Raw genomic sequence first — 12,191 nt, 5'->3', positions numbered from 1 at the left:
ATAATTCATTAGCTTTTTTTTTTTTTTTTTTTTTTTTAAATATTAGACTTTCCCATATCTTAGATAGAGGCAGTCATTCTGATTGTGAAATAAGGCCTCAATGCTTTCTTTAAACAAGCATTCAAATTTATACCAACAATGAAGTAAGCATGCTTAACACCATACGATGCGGTTTGCATCTATTCCATGCTGTGCCAAGCCAGATTTACTGTTGCTAACATAAGATTGGTGTTCTTGTATTCTCTTTACTACAGAGTGCATCCAGTTGTTCAAAGTAAGAATGATGGCAGTTACAAGGAACTTGGTAGACACCAAAGAGAGCCAGAAGAGAACATGGAAACTACACTAATAATTTGTTGATAGGAAGAAAAGTAGCCACTAAATAGTATTTCTTAAAAATTCTGGAAATGGGTTCCAAGATGCCAGAAATCCAAGGAACTGGATCTCGATGTACTGTTTCTTTGTTATTTGAGCTAAGATTATAGGAATTAAAAAGCTGTTGCATGGGATCTTTCTGCGAAACGACTGAATTTTGTATATTGTTTGATGTTTAAGAGTTCCTGTTGTAATAGTTGAGATGTCGAACAAATATATGAGAACGAAGCAATAAAGTTTTTATTTCCAGTCTTCTGTGATGGATGGTGAGCTGATTGCTGTTGAATATAGAATCCAGTGAGAGTGCGCTTTCAATAAATGGAAGTAATTAATTCATCTGATGGTGAATAAAGGAATACGGAGAACCGACCAGGGCTTCTGACCTAATGTCCAATCCTCACCTTCTCGTGGTACACTCTGTTGGGTATCTATCTGGATACTGAACGAAAAAGGATGGGCTGGCAATTTGGGATTTAGCCGGCCAAATTGTATTCTTATTTGTTAAACCAAAATAAAAAATGATGGCACAACATGACAAAATTTCATGGCGGCTGGGGCATTGCTCGGTTAAACAAGGCCCCCGTTGTATTCACCAGGGAACCAGGGCGAACAGTGAAAAGTCAGCTACTGAAACAAATCTGAAAGCACACCCCAACTCAACATCACCAGAGTTAAAGATTGGTACTATCAAAATAAGAAGCTTGAATGGCAAAGAAATGGAGCTAGCTGAGGAATTAGATAAGTACCAGATCGACATAATAGGGGTGACCGAAACAAAAAAAAACAATAACTGGTGAGATCTTTCTGAGCAATAAATACAAAATGTTATATTCAGGCAATGACAATCAACGAAAAGAAGGATTAGCCGTAGTATTCAACACAAAAATCCAAGGCTAATCACCTTGAATGGCAGGCAGTCTCAAATAGAGTGATGTGGGCAAATATGAGAATGGGGAACTGAACAATGAGACTTATTTGTGCCTATGGTCCCACAGAATGTTTTACTAAGGTAGAAGTGGAGGAATTTTTTGAGGCTTTAGAAAAAGCAACTGACACAATGAGAAAGGAAAAGTTGGTCCTTGTTGGAGATCTGAATAGCAGAGTAGGAAATAACTGTCAGACATGCAAAAATATTTTGGGAAAATTTGGAGAAAAGAGCAAAGCTAATAATAATGGCAAATACCTGTTGGATTTCTGCTCAGGATATGGACTGGTTATTACTAACACCATGTTCCAGCATAAAAATTTGCACAAATTCACATAGAGAGAAGAGGCTAGGAATAAGAAAAGTCTCATTGACTATGTTATTGTTGATAGTGATGTTTTCTCCCTGGTGCAGGACACCAGAGTGTACAGAGGATTTGAAATTGGAAGCGATCACTATTTAGTCTTGAGCAGGATAAAATTGAATTTCATATTGAAAAGAATAACATGTAAGAAAGTTTTAAAGCGAATAAAAGTTGAGCAGCTCTCAGATGTGAACTGTAGACTAACATACATAAAGATTATTGAAGAAAAAATGCAACAGTTTGAGAACAGGACCCAAACCTTGGAGATTCAGTGGCAAGTCTTGAAGAAAAACCTGATTGATTCATCCAGAGGCATGTGGTGAGGTTGTCTGCAAGGATAGAAAAATCAGAACTCCATGGTGGACACAGGAAGTTAAAGAAGCAATGAAAGAAAAGAAGAAAGCATATCAAAAGTAACTGGCAAATAAGTCAGCTTTTGCTCTTGGAGAATACAGAGACAAATGTAAGAAAGCAAAACACTGTGTAAAACTAGCTAAACAAAAGTCATGGGAGGACTTTGGCAAGAACATAGAAAATAAATATCAAAAAGGTGGTAAGGTATTCTGGAGGTTATTGAAGAAGCTTAGAAATGGAGGAAAGAGTGCTGTAAAAGGAGTTAGAGATGATAAATGTGACATGAAAACAGGAGAAAGATATTCTTGAAGTATGGAGTAATTACTTCGAAAAATTTCTAAATGAAATAAGCAGTGATAGCACAGTGGTAAAAAACACTCAACAAGCATACAGTCAGGAATACATAGCCATACTTGATGTAGAAAAAGCCATCAAAGGCTTGAAATGTGGAAAGGCAGCACGAGTAGATGATATTCAGCCAGAAATGCTGAAGTATGGTGGTATAAAAGTCTTACAGTGGCTGCACTGCATAGTTCAGAAAGCCTGAACAGAGGGACGAATTCCCGATGATTGGAGTAGAGCTCTAATAGTGCCCATATATAAAAAGGGAAATTAAACTGAATGTGAGAATTACAGAGGTATTTCCCTACTGAGTGTTCCTGGCAAGATCTATGCAAGTATACTTGAGAAACAGTTGAGAAGAATTGTGGAAGAAAAGCTTGGTGAAGAACACGCTGGATTCAGGCCAAATAGGGGCTGTCAGGATGAGATCTCCACTTTACGACAAATAGTCAAGCAAGCATGGGAATACAACAAAGATCTGTATTTAAGTTTTGTCGATTTGGAAAAGGCATATGACAAGGTGCCAAGAGAGAAGCTATTCAATACGCTATAGTTATATGGTGTAATTGGGGCATTATATCAAGCAATACTTAGTCTGTATTTGAGTTGTAAGTCGGCAGTTAGAATTGAAGGATATACAGGAAGATGGTTTAATGTTAAATCTGGTGTGAGACAAGGATGTACATTATCCCCCTCTGTTATTCATTATCTATATGGATCACATTATGAAGGAAAGTACTATTAAACATGATATCAGAATTGGAGATGTTAATGTCAGCTCTTTGCTTTATGGGAACGATGTTATACTTCTGAATAAATCCACTACAAGTTTGCAAGATTCCCTGAATAAATTGAATAACTGTTGTAATAGATATGGTATGAAGGTCAGCATTAAAAAGACAAAGACAATGAAAATAGGTAGAATTGTTGAAAATGTCAACTGTGTTGTGAATGGGTAACCTGTGGAACAAGTAAAATATTTCAGCTACTTAGGCACGATTTTTTCTGAAGATGGTAAATTAAATATGGAAATAGACAACAGAATCAACAAAGCTGGTATGGTAGGAAGTCAATTGAATAAATTCATATGGAATAAGAGAGAAATTAGTCTGAACACTAAATTAGCTGTATACAAGACAGTGTTCAAACCAGTTTTAACTTATGGATCTGATAGCTGGGTCAGAAGTAAAACACTTGACAAAAGACTAGAGACCACAGATATGAGAGTCCTGAGAAAGATTAGAGGCATGAACAGATGGCATCAATGGCAATATCATATTAAAAACGAGGATATTAGGAAAGAACTTGACATTGTCAGAATCCAGGAATGCGTTAGCAGAGCTAATCTCATGGTGTATGATCACTTAAACAGAATGGGCAAGGAAAGATTAGCAAAACAAGTGTTCTCTGCCAGGTTGGCAGGAAAACGACCCAGAGGAAGACCAAGATATAGGTGGATTGATATGGTACAATGTGCCTTAGACGATAGAAATATAAGATCTGATAATGATAATATTGGAGTCTTGACAAGTAATAGACTGATTTGGAGGAAAATTGTTTTTTTGAAATTTTTTTACATAATCTTTTCAGGATTGTGTAAAACACACATATAACTGACTAAAATGAATATCTCTCTTATAAAAAAAAAAATTAAAAAAAAAAAAAAAAAAAACACCTCCAATATACATAAAGGGATACATGCATTGTTTCTGATTAACTGCTGTTCAATGAATTGCTTTTTTGATTAATGACTGTTTGATGAATCACATTTTTTCATGAACTGTGAGAGGAGAGGGGCAAGTGAGCAAATAGTGACCAGTTCATGGTGTGCTTTCTATGAGGATATACTATCCTCATATACTATGAGGGCTTGCAAGTTAAAGTCTAAGATGATAGGTGGAAAAGAGGGGATATGATAAAAACATGTATGTTATTACTAAAAGGGTTCATAGAATAGATGTAGAAGATATTGTTAAATACATGACAGGATGGTAGAAAACAATGGGTCAGCTCTGGAAGTTGTGTTGCGTATGTAGTTAGGAAGGGTGTCAGGAGTTTTGCTTGAAGAGTGGCAAATGGGTAGAATGTTTTTTTTTTTCCTATCTCAAATCTGCAGGCACGATAAAGATTTCCTGTGTAATAATAATATAAAATGCCGAAATAAATTTTCAATTTCAAATATAAGAATGGTAGTTCATAAACAAATTAAGAATCAGACATGCTAAAAAGTAGCTTCTTATATCAATTTTAATCAATAACTACATATCCACTGAGAAAACAATGGTTTGAATCCCATACAAAGAATGATTTCTTGAACAAGTACTATGAACAAGCTATAATCTTCATGAGTTTTTTTTTTGAATGGCATTAAAAAAAGCCATTATGAAATTTTAAAAAAACGACAACAAAAAACTTATAAAAAAACTAGTTAGGAGGATAAGAGCCAGATGGTTAAGAGAGGGCTGGAAAATAGCATCACTTACTGTGTTAAATTAAATTTTATATGTAGAATCAAATCAGATGTATTTCCTCGCATATCACTCAGTTAATTTTTAACTGCATTGAATAATGTTTTATATCCAAATGAATAAAATGATAATCAAAACATGTTCTGCTTACTAATGCAAAAAACAAACAAAATAAATCAATATTAACAACGAGATATATAATAATGCAGATCATTACTTACGTTGAAAACATGTCTAATGGTAAGGTTAATAATGAACTAACTGTTCCTGTAAACAGACATCGGTATATTCGACCTAGTAAAAAAATAATAATCATAAAATATATTTAGATGAAGAATAGTTATAATATATAATATATATATTATTATCAATGTCTTGATAAGACCACACTTGGACTATTGTGAGCAGGTCTAGTCTCCTGGTTTCTGTTGTGATTCTGATACAGTGGAGAGAGTGCAAAGGAGTGTGTTAAAAATAATATCAGGATTGTGGAATACCGATTATGAAGACAGATTGAGAATTTTTAGACTGCAGACACTAGCAAACAGGAGAAAGAGGGGTGATATGATTGAGATGTACAAACTTCTGAAAGGGTCATACAGGATTTCAGTTGATGGAATTTTTAATTTTATGGAAGGTGGGGAAAGGACAAGAGAGCTGAGAGTGAATTCTGCTAAGGGCTAGATTTTTCCCTGATAGGGTGTTATGTGATTGGAATGGACTGCCATTGTATGTGGTATGTGCAAGCAGTGTGAATGAATTCAAGAATAACTAAGATAGCTGGTATGTATAGTATGTGGCTTCCCTCAATGAGGCCCTAACTCATTGGAGGTCTGTTAATAATAATATCATCTCATCTTTCTTTCCCTCTTTTACCTTGTGGTGTTGGCAATGAAAGATTGCATGCATCAATAAAGAAGACATGCATTGTTCCTGGTTGATAGTTTTCTGTAGATGCAGTAACTGTACTTGCAGATAAAAGGCAGTCCCTCCCTAATTCAGCAGTAAATGACACTTCACCCATTGTAAGGGACATGTGCAATCTTATAAAAAATAAATCAGAAAATAAAACTGAAACACAGTTAAAGAATGATCCACAAGCACCACCTATGACAAAAGGTCCAATCTGGAGTTTATGTATAAAAGTCATTGTACTAATGTGAAACAGAAATATGCTGCACTATTTCTGAAATAACATACACTTTTCTTTCTCCCCATCATTACAAAAATGTGCCAATTTGATATAGTTGCTATTCAGTTATTTTCATAAAATGGGTTTACAAAATTTGAACTCATTCACAGTCATGGCACCTACAATAGACTCTGGCAACCTATTCCATTCCTTTCATAATGTGATCCATATAGATAATGAATAAGATTGGGGATAATGTACATCCTTGTCTTACACCTGATTTTACATCAAACCATCATCCTATATTTCCTTCAATTCTAACTGTTGACCAACAACTTAACTTAAATATAGACTATGTATTGCTCTATATAATGTTCCATTTACTCCATTGAAAAGTTTTCTCTTGGCACCTTGTGGTATGCCTTTTCAGATCTACAAAACTTAAGTACACATTCTTGTCATATTTCAATGATTTCTCAACCAGTTATGGAAGTAAAAACTTGATCTATCTTGACAACCTCTATTTGGCATGAATGCAGCTTGTTCTTTCCCAAGTTTCTCTTCCACAATCTTTCTCAACATCTTTTCAAGTATGCTTGCACAGATCTTATTTGGAACACTTAGCAGAGAAATTCCTCTGTAATTCTCATATTCAGTTTTATTCCTTTTTTTAAATAGATTTCTACTCCATCATCTGGGATTTTTCCTTCTGACCAGGTCCTCTGAATTATGCAGTGTAGCCAATGCAAAACTGTTATACCTTCATACTTGAGCATTTCTGGTCAAATATCATCTACTACAACTGCCTTTACATAGTTCAAATTTTTGACAGCTTTTTCTACCTCAAGTATTGATATGTACTCCTGTCTGTATTCATCTTGAAAATGTTCTAGTAGGGCTCTCTTACTGCTTGTTTTGTTTCACAATCATTAAAAGTAATTACTCCAGATATCTAGGAAGAAGAAAAGACTGCAGAGTCCAAGACTAAGATGGAAAGACCAACTTCATCTGCAGAGCAGGAACAGGACATAAAAAGCCTATACCTGAATTGCTCAGACAACAACAATCTAGGATATCCTTGTTTCCAGTTTTCATGCTAGCCACCTTTATCATTTCTGATTCCTTTTACAATAGTCTTTTCTCCATTTCTGAGCTTTATCAATAGCCTCCCAAACATTTTGCCACCTTTCTAATATTTATTTTCTACATTATTATCAGTCTTCTCACAACTTTTATTTAGTACTTTTACAAACGGCATAGATCTCAGTTTTCTCTGTATTCTTTTATGGAATCTGCCAACTTATTTCCTACGAACTTTTGGTATGCTTTCTTCTTTTCCAGGATTGCTTCTTTAACTTCTTGCATCCACCATGGAGCTCTTATTTTTCTATCCTTGCAGATAACTTGCCGGCTTGGTTGGCCGAGTGGATAGCATACCTGCTCTCCAGCTAAAAGGCTGCAGGTTCGAATCCTTCCATGGGCATGGATGTTTGTGATTGTATGTGGAAATACCAGTGGTGGTTAGCAGTAGATGGCACTGGTGTAGTTGCATTAAGTTGGTGATTGAATGGTGGAGACACAGCAGTAAAGCATGTGCCCTCCCTCGATGAGTCCTTGGACTCCATGGAGTTGTCAAATAATAATAACTTCACCACATACCTCTGCAGCAGAATCAATCAATGTCTTCTTCAGAGTTTGCCACTGAGACTCCAAGGTTTGGTTCTTGTTTTCAATCTGTTTCATTTTTTCTTCAATATAGTCAAGTCTACAGTTTACCTGTAAAAGCTGTTCAACTTTTTAATTATTTTTAAAACTTTCTTATATACTGTTTTCAATGTGATATTCATTGTTATCCTGCTTAACACTAACTAATGGTCACTTCCAATTTCAAATCTTCTGTACACTCTTGCATCCTTAACCAGCATGAAGATATAACTATCAAATCAATTAGTCAATGAGGCTTTTCTTATATCTTCTCTCAGGACATTTCAGTCCATGTCCTGAGCAGAAGTCCAGCTAATATTTACCATTCTTATGAGCTTTGCCCTTTTCTCCAAATTTTCCTCAAACATTCCTATATGCCTGCTAAGATTCATTTTCTACTCTGCTGTTCAGCTCTCCAACAAGAACCACATTTTCCATTTTCTTTATGTCAGCTGCCTGTTCTAATGACTCAAAAACCTCCTCCACTTCTTCCTTATAAGAAGTGTCTGTAGGACCACAGGCACAAATACGTTCCATTGACCATTTCCCCATTTTGAAGTTTGCCCACATAACTCTACTTGAAACTGCTTTCCAATAGGAAGAAGTTTATCTTCGTGTTCAGTGTTGAATGCTATCGCTACTCCTTCCTTCTTTTCCTTGATCATTATTGCCTGAAAATAGCATCCTATACTTATCAAGTAATATCGCACCAGTTGTTGTCTTCTTTATCTCAGTAATGCCATTTATGTCCTCGTGATACTTTTCCAATTCTTCTGCAAGTTCCATTTCCTTTCCATTGATACGATTTATATTGATGGTTCCTATCTTCAGTTCTTCTGATGTTGGGTTTATTCTTCTCCTAAATGTTGAGTTGGTGCTTGTTCCAATAGCTGACTTTCACCACTCATCCTGGTTCCCTGCAAAAACAGTGGTGGCCTTGTTTAACCAGGCGATGCCCTAGCCGGCATGAAATCTCATAATGTTGTACCATCATATGCATTTATGGTTGGAGACAATAAAAAGTACAATTTGGTTGACTAAGTCCCAAACTGCCAGCCCATCCTCTTTCGTTCAGTACCCAGTAGATACCTACTAATGGGGCACACCACATAAATTTATTCTTGAATGAAGTTTTGTATCTGGAACATGTTATAGACTGAAATAGAATAAGACCTGATGAAGGAAATGTCATCATCCTCTGGGTCTTTTTCCTGCCATCACGGCAAAAAAAAAAAAAAAAAAAGTTGTGTTGCTCTTTCCTCTCAATTAATGCATCATCTGACTTAACTGCTGCAGTAGTTGAGCAGAAGAAAGATGAGGGATTAAGATCCATTGTTTTCTTAGCAAGAAGCTGAGTGATCCCAAATGTAACTACTCAGTCAATGAAAAGGAGGCTATGGTAATAATTTTTCCACTAAGTTTTCTTAGTGGAAAAATACCTTTTTACATGGTCAAGACATTGAGATCATATAAGCATTTTTTTCTAAAGAGGAAGGACAAAAATCAAAGAATAATTACATGGACTTTGGGAAACATAAGAATTTAATATTATGGTTAGTTATATTCCAGGAATTAAAAACAGTGGCAAATCATTTTTCAAGATCATGTGCTGAAGAAATTGTATCTTATCTGGTGAAAAGGAAAGTGTGCTTCTAAAAGGGGACAACTGCTTGTGTTACCCCAATTTCAGCTTCTGAACAACAAAACAGAAAATTCTGGAGTGAGGAAAATTAGAGCACATAGAAAATAATTTTGGTTCAAAAAAAGAATAGTTTTTTTGGAGAGATGCTTATAACTTCAGGGAGTGAACTAAACAAAAAATTACCTGTAAACATTAGAAATTTATTTATTAATGATTTGGATAGCCTATGTAAGAAGTCTAAGTAGATCACGGTTAATCACAAAACTTGTGATTAATCAGTGTGGTTTTAAGACTGGCTTAAGGGGATGCAGTGGATATGGAGACATTGGCCTGATATTAGACATTTACAGGGTGTTCGGGATAAATTTGACAGTTTCGTAAGGAAAAAGAAAATCTTCTTTGTATCTATTAAATTTAATGAATTGACAAAAAAACATTACAGGCAGAGTTAATTACAATACTATCAACAAGATTTACTCAAAATAACCACCATTAGCATCGATCACAGCTTCAATTCTGCTTCGGAACCTCGAACAAGCTGATGCTACAGTCTCCCTGGGAAGGGCCGCAAAAACTGTTTTAATTTTATCCATTAACTGGGCTTTTGTATTACTGGAAGTGCGATTGGTGTCTTTTTCAACTGCACCCCATACAAAATAATCCATGGGGTTAAGGTCTGGGGAGTTTGGAGGCCAAACATTTGGACTGGTGAAGTCGTAGAAATTTTCAGACAACCATTTTTGACTTTTCCCAGAGGTGTGGCAAGGGGCCGAATCCTGCTGCCATACATACGGCCTACCATTGGCTACCCTTGTTATCCAGGGCTTGACTACAGTTAGCAACTCCACGAACAAAGCCCGAATTCCAATGCCAGGGTTCTTCAACACCTGTTCCTGCAGATTTGCGAGGAATTCTGCTGTACGAACGCAATCAGATCGTCTGCTAGGGATCTTTCTTCTTGCTACATCCTCGTAGTCACCATTGCAAGTCTCTAGTTCATGCCTGATTGTTTTTACTGTATTCAGGGAGCATTGGGCAGCAGTCGTAATATCCTTATTTTGATGGCAGGCACGAATCATCATGATACAAGTTATTCTCTTCCATGATTCAGGTGGGTTCCAGCTATCCATCCTTTCTGACATCTTGTATATGAATGAAGAAGGGTCCAAACTTTTAAATGAAGAGAAGTGTGTGTTAATACATGTAACTTACGGAAAAATATAATTAATTATAAATATGTCAAATTTATCCCGAACACCCTGTATATTATGACTGGAATAGAGTACCAGGATTACTAAGGTAAGATATAAAAATTTTAGACTACCTATTTTCAAATTTAAGTTCTATTTCTGCTATATTTATCTTCATGCAATCCCCAATTTTTGCACTTCTGTGCAAAAGAAATGGATATTCATATAAAAGAAACTTTTCCTTAAGTGAAAATCTCACAAGTATATTTCAGAACTAGGCTTTTAGTCATAAAATATGAATACATAAAAAAGTATAATGTGAGGAGAAAAGCAATAATTTAAAGATACTTACAAGCAGTTAGGGGAACTACTCCCAACCATGCTAGTGCTACTAAAGTATAATGGAACCAGAAGCGAATAGCTGTTCCTAAGCTCCGCAAAAGGCCACTCACAATATCTTTTACTGGCAGACGTTTTGGCATATCTGGAGAGTAAACTAAGAACAGAATAATAATTACTTTCAAAGTACTGTCTTAAAAGACGCTTTTTTTTTTTTGATAAACACAAATAAAAAGATAAAAGCTATAATGTTAAAATGCTATTAAAAACATAGATTCCAAATCAGACTTCATATTTTAACATTATGCTGCACAAAAATTACAACTTGAATAGCTAAAGTAAATGAATATATTTTAAACAATATATATATATATAATATAAAATATGGTCAAGAAATAAATGAACCTACAATGTTATTCTGGATTTTTAGTTACTTGATAAGAAACACACTAAAATCCATCTTATTCGTAACATTGACAATGTCTTAAGAAATGAAATGAAATTTTATTTTCTTAACCTTTTCATTCACTGCTAAGCTTGAATTATCTCAAGCAATTTAAAAATGGCATCCATGCAGAGCTCATGTACTTTCAAGTGCACTTTAGCATTTAAAAAGTCTCTGCCAAAATAACTTAATTTTTCAGGCATGTGGAGACATTATGAATATGATTCAGTTAAATTCAAGCAATTATCTATCTTCGTCTGCCATCTGGAGGAAAATATTTGCACTTTTGCCTATAGCAGAAGAAATCTCTAGACTGATGAGTCACATGAGCAGCATCTTCCCAGAGATATAGTAAAAATAATGATAAGTTTTCATACTGCCCATCATAAAAATTGCATGAAATTCAAGAAAGAGAAACAATAAACCAATCAGCAAATATTTAAGCACATTATGTTTAAGAAAATATCATAACAATAACATGAGCAACTGATCAGCCAGACATGATAAATAATTCTTCTGAATATTTGTGCAAGGACTTGAAGTGATACAGAAAGTTCTCTTTTCACCTCTGACACATAACAGTTCAAAATTCTCAGACACTACATGAAGTTAATACAGGAAAAAACATATTTGCAGATTTTCAACTGACTCTCATAAGAGAAATTCTTCAAATCTCCCATATGCCAAAAGCAATCACTAAAATGGGATGCGCATCACCTGGTGACCAATCCCCAAAATGAAAGGAAGACAATTTCAGCAATGATTTTCCCTCCTCAAAAAATTCCACAAAGGAGTGCAATGTGTGTACAAATTTCATGTGTAACCAATGTGTTGTGTTCCTTTATGTATTTACCCTGTTTCAAAAAATATCATAATTGTAACATTTTTAAAGAGATGCTTAACTGGGAGGA

At 35.2% G+C, this 12,191-nt stretch overlaps 1 protein-coding gene across 3 annotated transcripts in view; it reads right to left on the bottom strand.

The window, feature by feature from the left end:
• LOC150103422 (E3 ubiquitin-protein ligase MARCHF6) overlaps positions 1-12,191 on the bottom strand; it is a 271,806-nt gene that overhangs the window by 236,685 nt on the left and 22,930 nt on the right. For all 3 annotated transcript variants that reach the window (XM_090397403.1, XM_090397402.1, XM_090397400.1), the window contains exons 4-5: positions 10,849-10,992; positions 5,050-5,122 (exon numbers count right to left, since the gene is read on the bottom strand). In XM_090397403.1, the coding sequence (XP_090253529.1) occupies positions 5,050-5,122; positions 10,849-10,992 (217 nt within the window). The remainder of the gene's footprint in view (positions 1-5,049; positions 5,123-10,848; positions 10,993-12,191) is intronic.

Source organism: Typopeltis vanoorti, chromosome 9, assembly GCF_054136105.1.
Source record: "Typopeltis vanoorti isolate ZY-2024b chromosome 9, IOZ_Tvanoo_1.0, whole genome shotgun sequence".
NCBI lineage: Eukaryota > Metazoa > Arthropoda > Arachnida > Uropygi > Thelyphonidae > Typopeltis > Typopeltis vanoorti.
This window is presented reverse-complemented; position numbering and strand designations above follow the sequence as displayed.